Source organism: Seriola aureovittata, chromosome 16 (genome assembly GCF_021018895.1).
Source record: "Seriola aureovittata isolate HTS-2021-v1 ecotype China chromosome 16, ASM2101889v1, whole genome shotgun sequence".
Classification (NCBI taxonomy): domain Eukaryota; kingdom Metazoa; phylum Chordata; class Actinopteri; order Carangiformes; family Carangidae; genus Seriola; species Seriola aureovittata.
In genome coordinates this window covers 11,233,233-11,255,903 of record NC_079379.1, presented here as the reverse complement: position 1 = coordinate 11,255,903, position 22,671 = coordinate 11,233,233, and the positions used below count along the sequence as shown (strand labels likewise).

The following is a 22,671-nucleotide window of genomic DNA, read 5'->3' as shown; positions in this document are numbered from 1 at the left end:
GAGACATCACAGTGACATCTTGGCTAGCCTCAATCAGCACAGTCTGACGGGACTTCATACTGCCTTTCATCTCTATGCTGTCGGGCAGCTTGAAGGAAACACTTTTACCAGGATCAATTTCCTTCTCATAGACCTCACCCACAGCAGTCACCTTGACTTTGGTGCTGCCTTGTGAAGAGGGCAGAGCTGCAACCTCAACCAAGAACCGAGTTTCCCTACCATCACTCCCAAGGTTTTGCATGAAGGATGTGACAAACTCTCTTCCTGCTGGTGAAGCAGAGCTGAGCGCTGCAAAAGTCACAAGGATGTAGATTAAGATATGAAAAATCCAAAAGTCTCATATCATCATTTGGTCATTTGGATAAAAGAGGTAGTAATCGCACCTTTTAGGTAAGTAATAGTAACAATGTAGCAAAAAAAGTAAAATCACTGAAATGTACCTTAAGAATCGTAAGTAAAAAATACTCTATGCAGAATTGTAATATTACATATAAATTATACTGTATAATTTCAAGAAAAGTTCTTCATTTTCAAACATTTTAGGAATGTATTCAAATAATAATATAATAACCAAATACTTAGTTCCTTCTTATGTCAACTTACCAGTCACCAGTAAACCCACAAGACAGTAGACCAGCCTTTTCATTCTTAAACCTAAAATAATGCACACATCACCAAAATTAACCATCCACCAGTATGATGACAACACATACACAGACATTTTGGAGACAAACATGCCGTTTTTTTTTTTCCTTTTTGTCTTATCTTATATTTAATATTCTAAAAGATTAAATGCTAGATTTTGAAAAACAATATATGAAATGTGATCATTCAGAAAATAAATCACAGTTTAAGAAACAAGACATATTCAAAACATATTCAGGGAAACAGGCAGCACTCCAGTGGTAATAAACTGAGAGCATGACCGCCACCCCAAAATCATTTTAGTGAATTTCAGTTACAAGAAGCAGAGTAATGATTCCTCGTACAACTTCATGGAGAAGGGAAAAGTGAGAAAACACCAGAAACACATGTATCATAAATACATTTATTCCTTATGCTACAAGTGTTGGCTGAGTTTTGACCTCTTCAGACTTTTTGGTATCACTAATGGACGGAAAAATCTGACTTTTTTTTTCTGGCATTCATCAGAGCATCAAGTTTTAGAAATACGGCAACCACATTTTAGGATTGTGATAAAGTATCAAACTTACCTATATTTACCATTCAAAGATTTTTTATACATTTTTTGCAGGTTATTAATTCTTCAGCCAACTTGAAATTTGTTGTTAAAAATATAGTTATAATATTTGTAAATAAATCTTACCTGAACCAAAAAACCAGGAATCTGGATAAATGGCATCCGGACTGATGCCCTTTTATTCATCTCGGTGATGGCGAGGGAGCCAATCAGGGAGAAGGTGTCACGCTGCCTTCATGGATGCCAAGTGACCAACTGACTAATCACGTGGCAAGATTTTCTCTTTGCATGTGTTCATCTATCACTTGTCAGGTGAAAGGAAATACCAACTTGTCAGGCCCTTGTTTAAGGCTTGATGGCAGCTGCATTTTTGATATTATCCAGGAGATAGGAGATGTTTCTCATCCCGTGGAGAATGGATTCAAATTATGTATTAGGTTCTAACCTGACAGTGATGTTTCATTTAATGCATATTAAATATGTAATACACTTCACTTAGCTTCAGGTTCAGACCACTCAAAAGCTTGACTTAAATGAAACTGTAGGTGTGTAATGAATATGAACACCAGGTGATTTATTGAACCCTGTGCGGGGTTCAATTTTTTCCAATATTTAACATTTAAGTAAGTGTAAAATTTAAAACTAGTCTGAAGGCTAAATTAGAAAAATCTCGAGAAAAAGTGAGTCACGACCTGTCTCTATTGTCCAACGACCACACATACAAATTAAAACAAATAAAATAAAACGTGAGTTACAGTGGAGCAGCACTTATAAATCCAATGAATCACTATCTGACAGCTGCAAATTGCAGTTTGTGATAACACTGAATATGTTCAGGGTGGTGAATGGTCATATCTGAGGTCACACCCCTATAACCACTTGAAACACAAAGACACTCCCATCAAATACTGAGGGACACATGTTCTTAATGTCAAAATGAAATGATAAAATATCAATCAAACAAAGCTGAGAAATGGTAGAGAATCAATCAATCAACACGTCTTTTAACAGCACAATGCAGACAGAAATAATTGTGTGAGAATTGTTTGAATTTTGGGGAGTGAAAGCAAGTGAAGTGATTCACTGATTTCGAGTGAATGCATCCCTCTTTCCGCTCACATGCAGCAAGTCAAAACAGCATGAGAGGTTCAGGATTTTTGCTGAGTGTAAACCATCCTTTGATAACGAGAGGCACACTCAGCCAATTTTTGAGAACGGGAATTGTTTTTACCAAAAGATCTGAAAGTTTCGGGAAAAAAACTGAAAAGTTTTGGTAAACATGTCAGTCTGTGACATGATAAAATACTTCACCAGCGGCTTATTTCACCAGTGACCAAAGACTTTAAGATTGACCTTGGGAAGTTGTAGCAATAGTTTTGCACATTGCACACGCCAGCAGATATCACGAAAGGTCAAAATCACTTTATGTTTATCTTATCCCCCCCTACACACACACGGACACACACACACACACACACACACACACACACACACACACCATCATTTCCCCTCACCTCTTCCACCCCCACTTCCAAGCATTTCATACCCACTGACTCACTCCCCTCGCCCATATAAGCTGTTTGCGGATCCACTCTCGACACATGTTGGAGAGAAATCTGCCATTTCAAAATTCAGTTCCCACCACACCACCGTACAGCTATGACTTCAACTGGAGGCCTCAGAGGATTTTGGATAGTTGCACTGCTGACTCTTCATGGTGCATATCTAGGAGGTAATTTCTTCTTGATTCAGTGAGCATTTATACTCAGTATACTGTTCCACTTCCAACTGCAATGCTGTTAAACTCTGTCTTGTTTTATCTTTGATTTCCACAGACACCCAAAGAAACTCTCTCAATGAGCCGGACGTCCCTTTCCCGCCCGCCTGTCCCACGGCTCTAAACCTCGCTGCCATTTGCCATCAGGGTGAGGGTCGACCCAGATACCCGGCCAGCTTCTTCCCGGGCTCCGGTGCCAGTCACTTCCGCCGTCGTGGAAACGCCATCAACCGTCTGGAGTCGTGGTACAGTTTGTGCTGCGGTGGACAAGTGGCACAGCAGAGCCACCAGATCCTCTGCTGCGCCCAGCAAGCTGTGAGTCACTCATTGTGTTTGTGTGTGTTTTGGGGGAGAAGTGGAGTCCTAAATGCAAAGACAATAACAGACTGACACAACTGTGACTGTGACAATAGACAGACAAGGTACCATTATGTTGCACATGTTGAGGGGAGATCCCTATTATTATTTATTAATAATAAAATTAATCTTTAAGGTGAAGAAACTGTTCTGTCTAGATACATGAGTGTGTGGATAAAGTTTAATAGTATGCCAATACATAATCCACATATCCAAGTACACTGTATATTCCACTATAGATAATATTATAATCTCAGCACAAAACACAATGAGTATCCACACTGACATAGTTTTAAATTATTTTGTTATCTTTTGGCATTTAGTTTTTCTGTCCTCTCCATAAAATCATAAATCAAATGTGTAATTTCTCCTCATGTACAAACAATTTTATTTTTTAAACAAATTTTATTGCCAAAAAACAAACAAAAAATATTCTCTGTTATCATTAGGTTAAGAAGGTGATTCAAGTCAGATTAGATTCAAAAACATTGTTTAGTGAATAAACAAATATAAGGATTTTAACATAACTATGATCACATTTAACGGAAGTTGTAATACAAAAACTGGTTGAATTTATGGCCTCATAGATAATTGGTGGCAAATAGGAAAAACCTGGTGCCTCAGATATTAAAGAAAAAAGATATAAGGGGAAATCCTGTGTTTTTTTCTCCACACAGAAAGACAAAGTAGTTTGCTATATTCATGAAGAAGTGAATATATTAAACTGAGTGAACAAAGGGTGAAATGTGCTTTTCTCCAGCTGAGGTTTAAACACAACTTTGTGACTTTTTCTTGCAGTGGAAACAAGCTCTGTCTCAGTTTTGTGTGGAAGAATACGCCACTATGACTGTGCCGTATGAGTGCTGTGAGGACAGAGGAGACGCACGGTGGACGTGCTTCGACAGCGAGCTGCCAAACCCTAACTACAACCCAACACCAGGCTACACTGCACCACAAGTCCCTGCGGAGCTGGGATTCACCTTCAACGCAAGTGCTTGCTAAAGGTGAAAATAGATATCAGTGTAACATGAAAATACAGATGGTGTAAAACAAAAATGAACAAAGCAGTTTAGTAAAAGTATCTGTCGATGATTAAATAAAGAGATGAAGCTAATGTGTTCAGAAGAATTTGAACAAGAAGAGAAAATAAAAAATTCATCAGTCATATATGGAAGATAATGCTGAGCTATTGCTTTGTATTTTTTCTGCAGTCTTTGTCTCAGATGCTCAGAGGAGGACAAGACATGCCGGTTTGGTTTCTGCTGTGTAAGGACAATAAATGCACAGTACAGTTTTTATTTTGTCAGCTCTATATTTAACCCAGCTTTGTCACAACAACAGAAAAACCATTAAAAACTGGTAGTATTATTTGTTACCACAATAAAGGCTACAATGAAGATATACAAGTTCTCATGTGCTTTTTTTCTTCTGAACAATAGTGGACTTGACATAAATCTGGAGAGACACCATCTTGGCAGCTTCAGAAAAAGACAAAACTGTCGAGTTTTGAAACAAGTTATGAGATTTTTCCCTGCACTCATGTAATAAAAAGAGAGTCCACTATGGGTCACTGTTGCGTGTGGTAGTTATGTGTGTGATATTTACAGATCAATAATCAATAAGAAAAGTTTAATTGAACTGCCTCCTGATTGGCAATGTGTGGTAAAAGTCACGAATAAAAACTTTGAAACATCTCAACACTGTTTGACTGATGTTTGAGTAATGGTCACATGTTTTGCTAAATATTTATTTTTTCAGTCAAACTTTTTGTTCGAGAAGTCAAAATAAACATTTTACTGTATGAAAAGACATAAGTTTGAAATGAGTGTCAAGAGGTTGCATTTATACACGTATTGTTCTGCAGTGGTGGAATGTAACCAAGCTAAGTATAATTTGTGTAATATAATTATTTGTTCTTTACATGAGTGCTTCCACACTTCATACATTTACTTAGCTTCAGAGGCAGATATGGTACATTTAACTCCAATGCATTTACTTAACAGGTACTAATTATTTTTTAAGTTTGAGATTTAAATACATAACCTATGATGAACTTTAAATATTTGCTATAATACTAATCTGCCCATGTAAATCAACATCATGGAGTCAGTCTGGGAATACAACCTACTTGCCAAATACCCTGAAAAACTGTGTCACTGTACCATGGAGAATTGGCACAGCTCTAATCAATATTTGGGGGTATCACCAAATATTGATTTAATTTAGTTTGTTTCTCTTTACTTCAATTTTCATGGCTTCATTTTTGAAAGAATCTTCTTTTTACTACTAAGTACCTACAACTTTTGCACAGTACTTTATATTTTATTGTTGAACCACACCATCAATGTCATTTCAAATGTGAAATAATCTCTACAAATGAATGTGATTATTTTCTTTTGTTTATGTTTTATTATGTTATAATATTTTTAATGTAATAAACAAATTATATATTTTTTATATATGTTTATGTATGATATGTTTTTATTTTGGGGTGGTGAACACAATAAAGTTCTAGTATTTTTGGGTGTTGATTTGAAAAAGTTGTTTTATTGTGATATTTTTTATTCTGAAATATATTTCACCGGAAGTGCTGTGCTTGCTCCTGCTAGCTTAGCAGAGCACAAAACTGCTGCTTCCGCACTGCTTCCTTGTTTATTAGTTTAAGGAAAAATAGTGCCTTTAAAAAAGAAAAGGTTCGCGTTTTCTTACACAGGATTCAGCGAGAACTGCTCCACAAGATTTTCGAGTGAGTTTACTGTTTGTTCATGTTGTTTTCGGTCAGTTATTAGTGAGACTGGCTTGGTTTATGTTCAAAAGTTAAAGTTCGCAGCTAGTTCACTCGCCTCTATTTCGTTAAATGTCGCAATCCAGACGTCCCAGTAGCTTTTATGGTAGCCTGTTACAACATGTACTGGTCTTACAGTTCAGTACCACGTCCCTTAGTTACATTATTCAACACACGGTTTATATCCAGATCAGCTCCCTCCATCAGCAGAGTAAGCCAACGTGGCTGGTGTCAATATTTGTGGCATGAAGTCATCAGGAGTGTGTTTTTTTTGTTAATGAGCAACTTTCTGTCTTCACAGGTCCCCACCTACTCTCTCTGAAAGTGCTCTTCCCGAGGAAGCTGACAAGGAGAGACTCAAGGTCTGAGCTTCACCACAAACAAGTCTGAATTCTGTTACTGCTCTGAATGGCCACAGCTGCAGAGGAGCCTCCGGGGCTGCAGGGCCACACTGGCAGTAAGTACTGTGTTTTGATACACCACCTACTATTTGAAGGGATGGATCAAATTTGTTTCAATCAAAAGTTGGTTTTTATTTGCTGCTTTTCCTTGAGTTGAATTATAGTAAACTGAATAACGTTTGACTATTGCTCAAAACAAGAAATATGAAGGTTTTACTTTTAGCTGTGGACAACTGTGATGGGCATTTCTCACTATTTTCTGATTTTGTTTTTCAAACTATTCCATCAGTTGATCAATGGAGAAGACAGTCAGCCAAAAAGAAAATAATCAGTAGCTATAATCCTTCATAAAATACTTAGAAATTAGCTCCACCTCAACCAGCTACAATAGTAAAATGCTTTACACATTAATCTAATAATAATTTAATGTTAAAACACAGGGAACATTTTTCTGGATTGAGTACTTTTACTTCATACTACGTGCTTACTATACTACATTATACGTACATGCTTTTACTTATATAACACTTTCAATGCTGGAGTTTTACTTTTGATGGAGTATTTTTACCGTCTCAACTTATTTCTCCTGTGTATTGGTCAGTTTTTGTTGAACTTCAAGAGAAGTCTGACTGAACTTTAGGATAATTTTGGATGATGTGGTTTACAGAAATTTGGGGGATTCCTAACAATCAGATTAAAAACTGACTGTGTTCCTATGCATTTTCCTATTTTCACATAATCGAAATACTGCAAATTGTAGGGTCAATTGGATTATTTTTTATGTAGAGACTGTTAACATTGAAGCTACTGTATCTAAAAAGTTTTACGTTCAATATTTTTGTTTGGATATAGAATCAATATCTGATTTGTTCCTCTTAAGGTAAATTATTTTTAAGCCTCTAGCGATTTAGCACTACGCATTCATAAAGTGGGACTCATCCCATAATCTGTGGTCAAAATCAAAGGAGCTAAGGAGAATATATTTTCCACATTTCCCATAATTAAACCACTAACATATATTTTTAGACAAGATGAAGAAAATGCCTGTTCTACAGTTAAATAGTCTTATTATTTAATATGGGGTAATAAAATAGAATTTACTGCTTTCTTACTTTAATAGTTATAGCATACTTATCTAATTCCTCCCATTGCACGCAAAGACCTGCAGAGTCAGTACTGGAGGAAACTGTCTTCTCTCAGAGGTAATGAATGAGGTGCGTCTGCATGCTTGTGTCAGAGCTCAGTGACACTCTCTGTTTACAGCATGAGGGAATTATGTAACCTGTGTTGTTTGATATTACTGCATACAGTATAAGAATTGCATTTTTTGATGAACATGTTTCCTTCCCCCCTGTGTATTTCTTGTATAACTTGTATGTTTTCTCTCTTTTTCACTCCAGATTCAACTGGGACTCGGAAAAATGCTTCCCCAGAGGTAATAAATGACGTTGTGGAGGAAATGAATTGCACACATTGCATTCATCTTAAACAGTTGGAAATGTACCAATATTTAGCTGACACAACCTCTTTTGCTTCCTCTTTGAAACATATTGCTGCAAACTTGCAATGAATTATTTTCCACTTGTAATTCTCCTTTCTGCCATGTTTCTACTGACAGGGTCCAAGCACTAGCATGTCTCCGGCCATGAAAAAAACTATTGGCCATCGCGGAATTGATCCCACTGGAGAGACCACGTACAAGAAGGTGGGATGTCAGCTCATCGTTGACTGACACAGATTTACAGTCACTCACTTTGAGTGACAGTTATTTTCATTGTCTGTTGTTCTGCCAACTATTTTCTCGATTAATCGCTTTATCTATAAAATGTCAGACAATAGTGAAAAATATCCATCATGATCAGCCAGAGGTGACATCTTCATATGTCTTGTTTTTTTCTCTGACCAACAGTCCCAACGATATTTACTTTGTAAAGTTTTTGCAGTTCTACCCTCGACGTCAATGTTCAAAATATGGAAAAACTTTTTTGTTTTTTACAATTTAATCTGTTTTTTGTCAGTCTTGTCTTATGTGGGGATTACTTATGACTGAAGCCATTGTCTGTTGATTTAAAACATGCTCACAGACTTGAAGTATGTAATTCATTACGCTTGAGGTCTTTAAAATGTGTCACTGTCAACATACACTCTCCAAAAGTTGCCACTGTGACTTGCTACCTGTAATCATTTGTCAGTTGATACATGTTAGTTTTCTCTTTATTCCAGACGACCTCGTCAGCCCTGAAAGGTGCTATCCAGTTAGGCATCACACACACGGTGGGCAGCTTAAGCCAAAAACCTGAGAGAGACGTGCTGCTGCAGGATTTTGAAGTGGTGGAAAGCATCTTCTTCCCCAAGTGAGTCTTTGAGATTATGATCATATATCAAATATGATATGCTGAAAGGATGTGCAAAGGCACGCTTTACTTCTTGTATCAGGATGTTGAGTGTGTCCTACATTAATACTCCTTTACTAAATCTGTTATCCTGTTACTCTTCTGTCTTTTAGTGAGGGCAGCAACCTGACTCCAGCACACCACTATGGAGATTTCAGGTTCAAGACTTACGCCCCTATTGCCTTCCGCTACTTCAGGGAGATGTTTGGCATCCGGCCTGATGACTACATGGTATTCTTGTTTACTCAGCATCTCAGAAATGTGGAAAAAGCAAGCAGAACAGTAAAACTCTGAAGACAGGGACAGAGCTGTGAAGAATACAGGAGTGATTGAGGAAGTGGAAAAAGTGAAACTAGTGAAGTGTTGACACGCTCACGATGTGAGGACACAGCTAACCGTTGATTTTCCTGTAATAAACACTTTAAGTCTGTCTTGTAGTCTGGTTTAGATGTCACATGTCTTAACACTGTGCTCTGGTCTGGTTACAGTATTCTCTGTGTAATGGGCCGCTGATTGAGCTGTCAAACTCTGGGGCCAGTGGATCTCTTTTCTACCTCTCAAGTGATGACGAGTACATCATTAAGACAGTGCAGCACAAAGAGGCAGAATTTCTGCAGAAACTGCTTCCAGGATACTTTATGGTAAGATCTAATGAGAGGCTACAGGTGCAAGATGGTATCTGTGGAATAAATGTGCACGTGTAAAACTATGGACTGGCTCCTAATCATTATCCTCTTGTCCATTTATCCATCAAATTGAAACAAACTTTCTACTTATTTATTCTTTTCATTCATCATTTATTTATCCTTGTTTATTACTGTCTGTAATATTTTACCTTCCTTCTCTTTCTTTCTCTAGAACCTGAACCAGAACAAGCGAACCTTATTACCAAAGTTCTATGGACTGTACTGTGTCCAGGCAGGGGGTAAAAACATCCGTATCGTTGTCATGAACAATCTGCTCCCGAGTGCTGTACGAATGCACCTCAAGTATGATCTAAAGGGCTCCACCTATAAGCGACGGGCATCAGCTAAAGAGAGGGAAAAGGCTGTGCCCACATACAAGGACCTGGATTTCATGCAGGACATGCCTGAGGGGCTGTTACTGGAGGGGGACAAGTACAGTGGTGTTTGCAAGACCATCCACAGAGACTGTCTGGTGAGAGCAATAGAAAAATGCTTTTCTAAACATGAAGCTACAAGCATGATACTGTCGAATCAATTTTAGATATAAAAAACACAGTCTACTAATTAAAAATATCCACACTTTTTCAGTTAATCCCTGAGTCAATCTCCGGTCTTACAGTATTTATGATGCTTGATTTCCATACAGCTCTTGCAGAGTTTCAAGATTATGGACTACAGCCTTCTGATGGGAATCCACAATGTAGATCAGGCCTGTCGAGAGCAGGTAAGCGAAGAGGCTGTAGCAGGCGCCATGGACCAGAGGAGGCCACAAGGCCAGAAGTCCCTGTATAGCACTGCTATAGAGGCCATCCAGGCAGAGGCAGGGAGCATGCGATCACTGGACACAGAGGACAAGTGAGTGACAGGGTGTCTGTGGCCATAGAACAGTCATGCGCTTGCTTTTAACAATTTCTCTCACCGCAGCGAAGTGTTTACTGAAAGGAATGACAGAGCACTAGGTGATATTTCTTGTTTTATTTCACAGAACCGGAGGAATACCCGCACGAAACGCAAAAGGCGAGAGGCTGCTGGTGTACATTGGTATCATTGACATTCTGCAGTCCTACAGGTAAACAGTACCAACATGTTGTGTATCTACATAATACTCTTTTTGTCAGTGTCACTTTTACAGTGCCTACATAACCCAAACAGTAAAAACAGCATGATAGCAGTTCAGCAGCCACTTCAGTCCTTCATCCGTGTCTACACGGGATGCATTCAGACACAATATTGAGTGTAGGTTACCCACGTTTTGGCATCTATTCAACCATGTGCCCGGTGCAGCCAGTGGTTTTTCCGCCATTAAAATAGGAAAAGTGATATGTACACGCCCAAAATACATGTGTGCCCCGCATTTTTTGACCGTGCACTTTGGACTGTTGTTGTTAATAGTGGCTGCAGTGTACACCTGCATGAATATGATTGAATGTTGGTAGTCAGATGATGAACAAGCTAGTGATTGTGAAGCAGCGCAAATGCAACTTTAGTGCTCTGCCCGAACTAACAGCAAGCAGGAATGATCAAGTTTGAAGTGGATGTCAGTTTAATGTTTCTGCTTTCATTGTGTTATGTGAACATGTTTGATCATGTAACTTCCGTAAGTAATGTACTCTTCATGTGTGAATTTTCAGATTAGTAAAGAAGCTTGAACACTCATGGAAAGCTCTGGTTCATGATGGGGTAATGTACAGCTAATAGCTTCACTTATATGTGTTTCACATTATAAAATATAAATATTAACTTGTAGTTCTTCATTTTCTTCAGGATACTGTATCAGTACACAGACCAAGTTTTTATGCAGAACGATTTCAGAAGTTCATGTGCAGTACAGTCTTCAGGAAGATCTCATGTATGTATAAACTGTATCCGTGGATGAGAATGAACACATAATGTCAGTCTCACTTCATGGGCTCTTAAGTAGTACTTTTTCTCTCTTTTATCTAGTGAAGACCTCTCCATCCAAAAAGCGCCGTCCAATGGCCCATGGTCCTTTGAGAAAAGCAGCTGGCTCTGGGCCTCTTCTGTCAACCCAAACCAGCAGCAACAGCCAGCAGCTATTGCTCCAACGTCAAGTCAGCTCTGAGACCAGGGAAGACCCTGAAGGAGACAATGGTAAGAACAGGGAAAAGGAGAATAGGGAGGGTTCAACTGTGGTATGGGAAAGAAATTATACGTACTGATAACCACAGAGGTTTAGTCTAGCAGCATGTACAGGCATGTGAAGTGCCTCTTCCACAACATGACAGTATTTCCAACCGTTTCACATAGTTATGCAGTCAGGTCGTCCTGACCTCCTCCCAAAGACCTTACCACCCAGCAACGCTGTTGGCAACGCTGCTGAAACTGCCGTCTCCTCTTCCACCCTGGGAAACCCTGGATTAACTCCCACAACTCAGCCTGTGATTCACGCTCAGGATGCCCTCAGGTCAGTGGGGGTGGATTTAAACAACACCTCGAGCAAAGACCAGGAGCACAGCTCCCCCAAGAGGTAAGAGGGTAGATCACACATGAAGATCAGAATTTTAATGACAAGTCCTCTGCAATATATGGATTTAAAAAATTGTTGGATTCATTCAGATTCTACTGAATTTTCTTACAATATGCCGGTATTACCAGACATGAGAATATACTGTCTAATAACAGACCTAAAACGACACAGCCAGGTCTAACTGGCTACAGGGTTAGGTGCTTATTGAGATCTATTTATCTATCTACTATCTATCTATATAATTTAAAAATCTAGGCATACTTTACTAAAGTGCAGTCAAATACATCAGACCTCTGAGAAATACTTTGTAATACTGTTGAATTGTGTTATATTATACGAAGAGGTGTTTCTAATATTTTGTATAACATTTTGAGGTACTTTAATCATCTGGCAACACGTATTTAATGCAATTAAACTATTGAAGTGATTAGCAAAAATTTTTAAGGACAATTTCCACATGGCACCAAAAATACTACGAAGACGTTTAAATCTAAATGAAAAAACAACTCATCGTGGTTAACAAGGAGCCAGTATTTCAACCTTTTGACACCACGCCTCAGGCAGACTCTCTTTTCAGGCTGTGTACACGCTCCTATTGGCTGGAGCTAACCGGAACCATCTATAATCTAAGTTGAACTATTTTCCTGGTAAACCCGTTGTCTGTGGTACACAGATAGAGAGTGAAGGATGCCTGAGATTATAAGATAAAGGCAAAAATGTCTCTTAACCATTTCTTAACAAAATGTATATTCAATTGACCCAGTGTATCACACTGACTACAAGTTCAATTCCATTCCTCCTTTTTTGTTTTCAGAGCTGTGTTTGGGACTCTTGAAGAAAGTATCGGTGCTGAAGATGTAATCTCACTCAGTGACATAGTTCCAAGCGCAAGCAAATGTTCTGTAAGTTGATTTTTCTCAGGTTTTTCTATGACACATCTGAGTTACACTGGGTGGTTCTCTAACCAGCTTCATTGCTTTTGGTTTACAGGTGTAGATGATGGAAAGAGAACAGGACTCAAATGAACCTGAAACAAACTTGGAGGATGATATCAACATGGATGAAATGTTACAACCCCTTTGCTGTGATTTGAGGTACCAGAATTGGAAAAGTTTATCAGTGAGATAAAGTGGGATAGTAAATGTTTTTTTTTTTTTTTTTTTTATTATTTTTCCACTTGGATTTCCAAATCTCAACATGGCATGGGCATGTTAGTGGATGGCTGTGTTCTGACACTAGTAATTGCAGGTACATTAATGCTCTGGGTATTGAACACTATTATTCATCTCATATGAATGCTTGTATGCACAACCAAAGATTGTTCTTGGCACTGATGTGCTCAATTAAGCCAGTGTTCGGTGTAGGGTGTAACATGAGGACTTTGCCTTATGTAAGAACAAAACTTCTCCATTCAAAATTTTCATTAAGAATTCATTGTTTAGTTTTTGGAAATAATTCCTCTTTTGTGTTTACCATTTGCCGGAGCACATCCTCGTGTGTACTTGGCTCTATATTATCTGGATTGGGAACACAATTTTGAATAAAATGGTTTATTTTTTAAAGAAATGACTGTAGTCCCACATGTAGTCTGCAGTTTTTTAAGTTTACTCTAAATACAAATCATGCTGGAAAGAGAGGTGATCCTCCGCTTGCAGTTTCTATTTAACCAGCCGTTCTAATGGACCTGTACTTCTGTATAGACTGTGAATCCTAACCATCACCTTTTGTGTTCAGGTCAAAGGGTTATTTTAAAACGATTTGTTGTGTTTTTTTAATACTTATACACTGGACGATCTGATATCAAGGTCAGGTTTAGTGTGTAGACCAATAGACTTATGACCAAATGTGACCAATGGACTGATCATCTAAGTACCACAGCAAACAGTGACCTGGGGCCTGTCTCATTAAATACTGAGTTAGTTGGCTGAGTTATGTTTGGAGTGAACCTAGTCTTTTCATTGTCAGAGTGAGAGCTCGCGTTCGAGTGGTTGTCATAGTAACTAATGCCACTGAGCAAACCTACAAGGAGCGGTTTATAGGTGAAATATAATAATATAGGAACCTAAGTGCCAAAGAGCACAGTGTGACTTCATTACAAACTGGTACAATCACTTTGTTTTCCATTATAATTTATAGTATTGTAAATAGTATTAATAGTAAAAGTTTACAGTATAACTGGCGTCCCACATCGGCAACAAATTCACAAAACAGAGCATAGCTAGTTAGCAGCAGTACTTAATGAAATGAATGTTAATGAAAGTTTGTTTTATTTCAAATTTAAATTTTTCTTTGGTCCAGTGCAATCTTATGTACATATTTACTGCTCATCACTGCAGCCCTAGAGAACACTGGGTGATTTTGTTCAAATAAAGATACAACCCTGTCATATACACTCTGTTGCCTGTTTATTAGGTACACCAAAACTAATGCAGTTTCATGCAACAGTCCTGCAATAAATCCTACCTTCATAAAGGTTATAATGTTCAGTTTTTGTTGAAACCATTTTAGAGAGGTGGTGATTCAACTGTATGATGCGGTTTGTGGTGCTGTTGTATTATGTTATCCTGGCTGATGTCTATTATTTCTGTCTACCCCATTTATATAAATTAGTTTAGACTAAATAACATAACATCTATTTGTATTTAGACAGCAGTAGTTTTAGCTAGGTGTACCTAATAAACTAACAACTGAGTGTATACAATAAGGAGACACGGCGTCGTTGATGCATAACACATGAAATTAGGCCGCACTAATATCCGATTGCAGAGCTGCACCAGAAGCTGTTTCAGACCTGCACACACGCTAATGTGCATCATGTGCAGGCAAAGAAAGTAACTGCAATTCCGACACAGGGGCCACCTTAAAGCCAATGAGTGCTAGAACTATTTTTTTTTTTATTGCTGTGTGTGTGTGTGTGTGTGTGTGTGTGTGTGTGTGTGTGTGTGTGTGTGTGTGTGTGTGTGTGTGTGTGTGTGTGTGTGTGTGTGTGTGTGTGTGTGTGTGTGTGTGTGTGTGTGTGTGTGTGTGTGTGTGTGTGTGTGTGTGTGTGTGTGTGTGTGTGTGCACTGTGTTAGTTATATTTTACACATTGTAAATGTCACAAAATGTAAATTGAGAGCAGATATTGTAGGACACAGTATAAAGATATAAAGACTTGAGCATTTTGTTTGTTCTCCTTCCTCCTAGTTACTGTGGAGAATGGAGTAGGTCGTCCTAAGATGATTTTTCTTTTGTTCAAAAAACTAGGGTGGGATGTGCAGTCCAAAAGAAAATTAGAAATGTAGATTGGTAAGACTTTTGACATTGCTGTTGAATATTTCAGCTATAAACTTGGGTGATACCACATTTTTGTATTGACACTTTTCCACTTTGCTATAAGTTGCTGCTAAAAGTTAAAAAAAGTTATGCATAAAGGAAATATATTATGGATTACAGCAATTTTAGTGATCTGTTACTTTCCACTCCAGTAGAGCGCATATATATTCTCACATTGATTTATGATTTTATTTTTAGCATTTGATTGTGACTTATTCCTATTCCTACTTTTTGTATTCATTTAGAATTTCCTAAACATTACACATTAATTAGTGATATTAATTATAATGTTGATTTAACCTTTGTTGCTGCCCACAGGCATAAGCATTTTCAACCCATTTCTTATCATATTCACTGTTGATGATTTTTTTGTTGTTCCATGTGATTGGCTTGTAATTAAAAACTGTGCACTGTGTGTCATGTGCACAAGCTCATAGCTGTACCGGTAAGCCCGTGGCTAAAGGAGCCAGTTGAGTGAATGCTGTGAGATGAGTTATCCAGACTCGCCAGTGTTGAGTGTAGTGACTGACAACTTAAAGAGAGATTTTTGAGACAGGCCCCAGCTATGGTACGGTTGTTTTTTTTTTTACCAGGAAAATATGGTGATGGCTACCTGACATGTGAACATAAGTGAGACAAAACTAAAACTGTAGAAAAAGAATTGGTGGTTCGTTACAAGTTGGTTTGAGCACTCAAAATGCAGTGTTTTAATTTGATGTGATGGTTAGGTAACTTTAAATTGAACTAACCATATGTATGCGTGAATGAATAGACTGTGCAATACATTAAGTGAATTGACAATTTTCCAACCGAGATAAGATGAACAAACATCATTTGGGCATTTTCATATATCCATTCTTTTGGCTGTTACATGACACTGTCAGACAATGCTCTGTCCCAACATTGAAAATTAAACTGTGCCTTATTGTCAAAACTCCAAAGCAGTTAAACATGCAGCCTATGAACCAAATATGTAAATAGTCATATTTATTATAGTATTTATTACTGTATGTATTTCTCTGTTTTCCACGTTTCCATGTTTGTTATGGTGATGATGGATTGAAAATGTTACTTTCTTTAGCATACAATAAACCTTTGGCATGCAACTGTTAAAAGTGTGAAACTTTAACGATTTTGTTTATATCATAACTGTTTAATCATCCTGTATTTCATCTGTAAACTCTAATCTGTCTTAACTTTCTTTGAATATATAGTATTTCTCACTGTATGTTTTTCTCTGGTTTCCAAAATGTTTGTTAATGGTGATGATGGATTGAAAATGTTCCTTTCTTAAGCACAACAAACCTGTTTCTATGGCATGCAACTGTTAAAATATAAAAACTTTGTGTTGATTTTGTTTATTATGATAACAATTGTTAAATCAGCCTGTATACTACTTTGTACACTTTAATTTGTCTTAATTTGCTTTTGAACTGTATACAATAAATGTGTGCACATCTGTATACAATGATCAGAACAATGCCTTTTTGCAGAATATGAATTTACAAGTTTCCTTTATCTTGCTCTTTTGGGGGTGTCATGTTTTTCTACACTTGTACCTTTAGTTATTAAAGAAAAAAATCCACATTGCTTTTCGTTGACCATATTCCATTATATAGATTTTCAACTTTTTGTCTCTAGGAGTACTTTGTGATATGACAATACATATTGTGAGACAATATAATTATATCATAATATTTGTCAATCATCAGACATTTGTATAGTCAATAATGAGGTAGCTATCCCTTTTATATTTCTTGGTGTATTACACCGTTGCAATGTTGCAAATTAATAAACAATGATTGGTTTATGAAATTTTGGATTTTATTTTTGCATTGATAAAGTTAAGTATCTTAATTAGTAAGACTTTAATTTACTTAATTTGCCGTAAAAATACACACCTGTGCATTCCTGATGTTTTATCCATCAATAGTGTCTCAGTTGATCTTAATTTTATTGTCTATATCAGTACAAAATTACATATATCACGATAGAGGATTTTATCCATATTGCCAAATCCTAGTCTGTATTTGCAGTATTAACATAATTATATTCTATTCTGAGCTGTCTTGATGGCAACTTAAAATCTATCTGCTGATGAAGACAGTGAAATGCAGTGGAAAACAGCTAATAAGCGAATCTTGTTAGGAGTTTTTTTTTTCAGTCAAAATTCTAGTCTATTCTTTTCTGAGCTGTCTCCATGACAAATCAGTAAACTTTTTAGTTTCTTTGTATGACACCTTTCAACGACAAGCATCTCAATGTCCCAAACATAAGACAATAATACATAAACAACTGGCTTTAAAAAGACTAAAGCAGACCATAAGGGGCACTTGAAAGCTCCAGAAAAAAAAAAGTCAGAATCTTATATTTTCTGTGATATCTTCACAACAGCTGAGCAGACTCCATCCACTTGAGCAGATACGGTTGAAAGTTCAAGAAAAAGAAGTAGTAAGGAGACCTTTAGTTAAGGTCTATTGCTATCAGTTATTTGTTAATAAATTTCAGGTTACGAAGCCTGGCCAATCATATTTCGCTTTGTTCAGTCTTCGTCCAATAGCCTGCGAGTTTGTATGACTACATCAGAGAGCAACAAGAACTTTCCAAGATGGGGCTTGAAAGTACTATGGTCTGGTAAGAACTGAATGAAGTGCCTTTTTATGTAGTTGTTGATCTATTAACTATTCATACGAAGGCATGGTTCATGTTTACTCGATTAGGTTGTTCATAGACCTGAATTTGGAGGAAATGCCGCTGTAACCGGGCTGATATAACTGACCGTTGACCGTTAGCCAGCTAACGCACTATCGACCGGCTGAGTCATTGTAGCTAAAGTTAGCTCAGATTTCCTGTTTTTGTATTGAAGTGTCCGCATTCATGAATGTCGTTCTTTACAATTTAGTGTTTTATATAGAAGTTATGAACCTCGATGATTTGATTGTTTACGCCAGCGACGTATGTGGTGTCACCAATTGCTAACATTAGCGAATCGTGCTAATGCTGTTTTTTATACTGTAACTACAACTAGTTCACTAACTTCCCGGTGAGGAAGGCAGACTTTTTCCACAGTTAGCTGATGGCTAAGAGGAACTAAGATGTCATATTAATGTAAACTAGCTACAATGCCTAACAAGGTCGAGGTTGATATGGTAATGACATATTAATTGATCATGTTATCTGGTTAGCTCAGTGATGTGTCAGAGCCTCGTTAAATTGATGTTTTCTCCTCAGTGTGGACAACAGTGAATACATGAGAAATGGAGACTTCTTACCGACGAGGCTACAGGCTCAGCAAGATGCTGTCAACATTGTTTGCCACTCCAAAACACGCAGTAACCCAGAAAACAACGTGGGCCTCATCACTATGGCAAAGTATGTTTTTCTCTCTTTAAACATAGAACAAGTCATAACACTTTGCATATGCGCATCTGATAGGCACCGATAAGAGTTTTCTCTTTATCTGTATAACTACTGTACATCAACAAGTAATAATAAGAGTTAAGTGTTGAATAATAACACTTAAAGTTACTCCGGCCTATTGATGTACAATTAGGGCTGCATTATTTTCATTATTGATTTAATCAGCCGATTATTTTATCAATTTAAAATTTAAACTACAAAATGCCAATGAAATTGTGAAAAATGCTTGTTCTAATTTTCCACAGTCCAAAGTGATATCTTCAGACATCTTATTTAGTCTCACCAGCAGTCCAAAATCCAAAGATATTTCACATTTTTGCTTAAAAAAGGCCAAAAATTAATTAATGATTTTCTGTCTTTTAAATCAGCTAATCATTGCAGTTCTGAATACATTGTCAGTTTTGATGTACATGATTGCTGATAATGGATAACTGTAGCTGTCTTTGCTACTTTCTTGCTGTCTTATGTTTTCATGTAGTAACTGTGAGGTCCTGACCACACTGACACCAGATACTGGCCGCATCCTTTCCAAACTCCATGCTGTCCAGCCCATAGGGAAGATAACCTTCTGCACGGGCATCAGAGTGGCTCATGTGTGTAACATGTTTCTGATTTTAGGACTAGACCTAGTAATTATGTTATTTGTAAATGAAAACACTAGATTTTGATTGCCACATTTCTGAATTATTTTTCCTGTGTAGCTGGCCCTGAAGCACAGACAAGGAAAAAACCACAAGATGAGGATCATTGCCTTTGTTGGGAGTCCTGTGGAGGATAATGAAAAAGATGTGAGTATGAAGTCTTGTATCAGACTTTCTTCAAGAGAGAAATGTTGATTTCCTACTGATGATACATCATAGGTTTAACAAACTTCCCCACTGTCTACATCACTGTTAACGTGTGTCTCTTTTTCTTAATCTCTAACTGCTTCTGTCCCAACCTGCCAATTCTACAGCTTGTGAAGTTGGCAAAGCGCTTGAAAAAAGAGAAAGTGAATGTGGATATCATCAACTTCGGAGAAGAGGTGGGGAATTCTTGATTCATCTTCCATGGTATTGCTCTGAGGCAGAGTAAATTAAAGTATAATATATTTTTTTCTTGTATTGTATTTTCTTGAAATACCATATTTTAGACCCCTTACACCTATTTATAAACAGAATTTTCAGTTGTCCTTATCCTCTTTCTCCAACTGTTTATTTAGGAGGTGAACACAGAGAAGCTGACCGCCTTTATAAATACTCTAAATGGAAAGGAGGGAACAGGTTCCCACCTCGTCACAGTCCCTCCAGGGCCCAGTCTGGCTGATGCACTGCTCTCCTCTCCTATCCTGGCTGGTGAAGGAGGCTCTATGATGGGTCTTGGTGCCAGTGACTTTGAGTTTGGTGTGGATCCTAGTGCTGATCCAGAGCTGGCCCTGGTAAGCAACATAAGGATGGGTTTCAAGGGCCTTATTAACTTATCATATACTTTAGAGAGAAATTCAAGGGTTCTTCAAGCAAACATGTCTATTTGTTATGATGGCACCAAAATGGAAAACATAGCACTTACCACCTGATGATACTCAATGATTGTACAAAGGCAAGACTCAAATGCCTGTCCAGTACCCCATTCAAGCTTCTGACTATACTTCCCATACTGCCACATTTTGGTAAAATTGATCTGTTCTCAAGTACTTAGTGTCTTTGTCAGAACTCTAAAAAAAGTATCTTTTTAGAGTAAGAAGTGGTGATGCCTATTGCTTTCATTTCCTCGCTGAGTTGTCCTTATGTATTCCTTTAGGCCCTGCGTGTATCAATGGAGGAGCAGCGACAGAGGCAGGAGGAAGAGGCCCGCAGAGCTGCTGCTGCTTCTGCAGCTGAGGCCGGCATGCCCACACCCACTGCAGACGGTAATTGGAGGATTGACAAATTTAACTTAAGAGATAGCACTTATTATAATACTTATCAGGATTTGATAGAACGATACATTTTTGGTCCTTTACTTTTGATTTGTTTTCCTCACAGAATCAGAAGAGGCCTTATTGAAGATGTCAGTATCTCAGCCTGAGAGTGATGCAGCAGTGCTTCCTGACTTCAGCAGCATGACAGAGGAGGAGCAGATAGCCTACGCCATGCAGATGTCTCTTGCTGGAGGAGGTGAGTTCCATGCGATTATTATACACATTAGGCTCCTGATATCACTTTCAGTCACTCTTATATTAGCTGGTATGTCTGTTAAGATAATAAGTCATAAGTTTTTTTAATGTATACCGTGAACAGAGTATGGAGAAATGGACACAGGGGCTGCCATGGACACTACAGAATCAGCCAAGGTGAGTCATTATATGATCTCTTAAATTAAACTGAAGCAATGGTTAAATTGCTGTTAGCTGGTCCTTGTGTATTCCCACTAGAGTTGTGGGTGCAAAGTGGGTGGAGTTATTTCTGGCGTCCAGGGTTCTTGGAGTAAAAATGTAGTTCACTCTCTGCATAGATAATTCTAAGAGACTGGTATGTGGAGGACTTTAAGGCTTGGATAGAGATGAAAGTCCTGGTCAAATCATTCATACAAAAGTATGCAAGTAAATTGCTACTTCCAAACTTGAGTTTAGTATGAAATGTCCAATCACTGATCTTGGAATTTTGTGTGTCACTAACATAGATTTGAAGCAAAGATTACATGTTGTAGAATCCTAATAACACATTCAGCAGTGGAAATTAGTTGACTTTAAGATTCTCAATTTTAGATGGATAAGCCTTAAAGTGTAGTGTTTTGTTCCCAGTTGCACCAACAAGGGTTTTGATTTTGTTACAGCACGTTATTATATTCAGAGCTTCTCTTATATCAAACTTATATTTATAAAACTGATGACCATAATCAAGACCTACAGGATTATTAAATTATCCAGGAGAGGCCAGTGTTTGCTTAGAAAAAATGAGGATACAATGAAAACTTTGAAATTATAAGTTACAGTGGAGAAAAATACTTCAGCAGCTCCTCCCACTTTGCAGAACTTAGCATACAAGATAAGCAGACATAGTTTTAGGAGTCACACATGAAAATAAGTATGGATATCATACGTATATACAAACACACACACACACACGCGCGCGCACACGCATACATTTACCTTCACATGAAGCATGACTGAACATTGGACTCTTGGGATCTTAAAATATGTTAAATTAAGACCGGATCCATCTTAATTGATTGTATCCTATATTGTAATTGAATAGGAAGAAGATGACTATGACGTGATGCAAGACCCAGATTTCCTTCAGAGTGTCTTGGAGAACCTGCCTGGCGTTGACCCAAACAATGAGGCCATCCGCAACGCCATGGGCTCCCTGGCTTCCCAGACAGGAAACAAGCCAGATGGCAAAAAGGATGAAGAAAAGAAGAAATGAGGAACAAAAGAGAGGGGCAAAGACTTCAGACATTGACCAGAAAAAACAAACAATTGCAGACTAATGCAGGATTTCTTTAATATACAAAAAGATTGTTGATGCATTGTACTGCATGACAGCACTCTGACATTTAATACCATCCTTTTCTGTCAAGACACTCAAAAGCACCAACATACAAGAAATAAGGCGCCTACAGCCCTGAATGAGTGTAAAATCTGACTTCCCAGCAACATGTATTTGATCTTATTGATATAATATGGGCCTATTCTCAAACTGCCTTGTGCAGTCTTTACCCTACATTTTCCCTCCATGGTATAATTACTGATTGATCCACCAGAAAGGAAGAAAAAATTGTGATGACAGGCTCTTAAACTAAACATCTAGCCACATTCCTGTCATGTTTTTGTGTTTTTTGCAATAAAATCTATACGTAAAAACACTGCCTTTTTGGTGTTTATGTTG

At 37.7% G+C, this 22,671-nt stretch overlaps 3 protein-coding genes across 3 annotated transcripts; all 3 read left to right on the top strand.

Annotated features, from left to right (window-relative positions):
- Nucleotides 1-2,773: 2,773 nt before the first annotated feature.
- ecm1a (extracellular matrix protein 1a) lies at nt 2,774-5,029 on the top strand. The gene is made up of 4 exons (XM_056399661.1): nt 2,774-2,933; nt 3,037-3,293; nt 4,134-4,339; nt 4,547-5,029. Exons 1-3 carry the CDS (start codon nt 2,861-2,863, stop codon nt 4,335-4,337), a joined length of 534 nt encoding a protein of 177 aa, XP_056255636.1. The 5' UTR covers nt 2,774-2,860; the 3' UTR covers nt 4,338-4,339; nt 4,547-5,029.
- Nucleotides 5,030-5,954: 925 nt separating this feature from the next.
- On the top strand, nt 5,955-16,988 carry LOC130184114 (phosphatidylinositol 4-phosphate 5-kinase type-1 alpha-like). Its single transcript, XM_056399913.1, has 16 exons — nt 5,955-6,081; nt 6,422-6,577; nt 7,922-7,956; nt 8,140-8,226; nt 8,745-8,875; nt 9,028-9,145; nt 9,403-9,555; nt 9,773-10,072; nt 10,247-10,455; nt 10,586-10,669; nt 11,232-11,280; nt 11,365-11,449; nt 11,545-11,712; nt 11,869-12,088; nt 12,903-12,990; nt 13,079-16,988. Exons 2-16 carry the CDS (start codon nt 6,529-6,531, stop codon nt 13,082-13,084), a joined length of 1,782 nt encoding a protein of 593 aa, XP_056255888.1. The 5' UTR covers nt 5,955-6,081; nt 6,422-6,528; the 3' UTR covers nt 13,085-16,988.
- Nucleotides 16,989-17,954: 966 nt separating this feature from the next.
- Nucleotides 17,955-22,646, top strand: LOC130183404 (26S proteasome non-ATPase regulatory subunit 4). The gene is made up of 10 exons (XM_056398773.1): nt 17,955-18,037; nt 18,635-18,775; nt 19,302-19,416; nt 19,525-19,611; nt 19,779-19,847; nt 20,025-20,240; nt 20,603-20,711; nt 20,827-20,958; nt 21,082-21,134; nt 22,039-22,646. The coding sequence occupies exons 1-10, from the start codon at nt 18,012-18,014 to the stop codon at nt 22,207-22,209; spliced, it is 1,119 nt and encodes a 372-aa protein (XP_056254748.1). The 5' UTR covers nt 17,955-18,011; the 3' UTR covers nt 22,210-22,646.
- Nucleotides 22,647-22,671: the final 25 nt, after the last annotated feature.

Excerpts from the sequence above, each read along its gene's own strand:
- ecm1a (XM_056399661.1), top strand. The coding sequence starts at position 2,861 with ATGACTTCAACTGGAGGCCTCAGAGGATTTTGGATAGTTGCACTGCTG. Across the intron at positions 2,934-3,036 it reads TCATGGTGCATATCTAGGAG|ACACCCAAAGAAACTCTCTC; the intron begins GTAATTTCTTCT and ends TGATTTCCACAG. Across the intron at positions 3,294-4,133 it reads TCTGCTGCGCCCAGCAAGCT|TGGAAACAAGCTCTGTCTCA; the intron begins GTGAGTCACTCA and ends TTTTTCTTGCAG.
- LOC130183404 (XM_056398773.1), top strand. The coding sequence starts at position 18,012 with ATGGGGCTTGAAAGTACTATGGTCTG. Across the intron at positions 20,959-21,081 it reads GATGTCTCTTGCTGGAGGAG|AGTATGGAGAAATGGACACA; the intron begins GTGAGTTCCATG and ends TACCGTGAACAG. Across the intron at positions 21,135-22,038 it reads ACACTACAGAATCAGCCAAG|GAAGAAGATGACTATGACGT; the intron begins GTGAGTCATTAT and ends GTAATTGAATAG.
- LOC130184114 (XM_056399913.1), top strand. The coding sequence starts at position 6,529 with ATGGCCACAGCTGCAGAGGAGCCTCCGGGGCTGCAGGGCCACACTGGC. Across the intron at positions 11,713-11,868 it reads AGACCCTGAAGGAGACAATG|TTATGCAGTCAGGTCGTCCT; the intron begins GTAAGAACAGGG and ends CGTTTCACATAG. Across the intron at positions 12,089-12,902 it reads GAGCACAGCTCCCCCAAGAG|AGCTGTGTTTGGGACTCTTG; the intron begins GTAAGAGGGTAG and ends TTTTGTTTTCAG.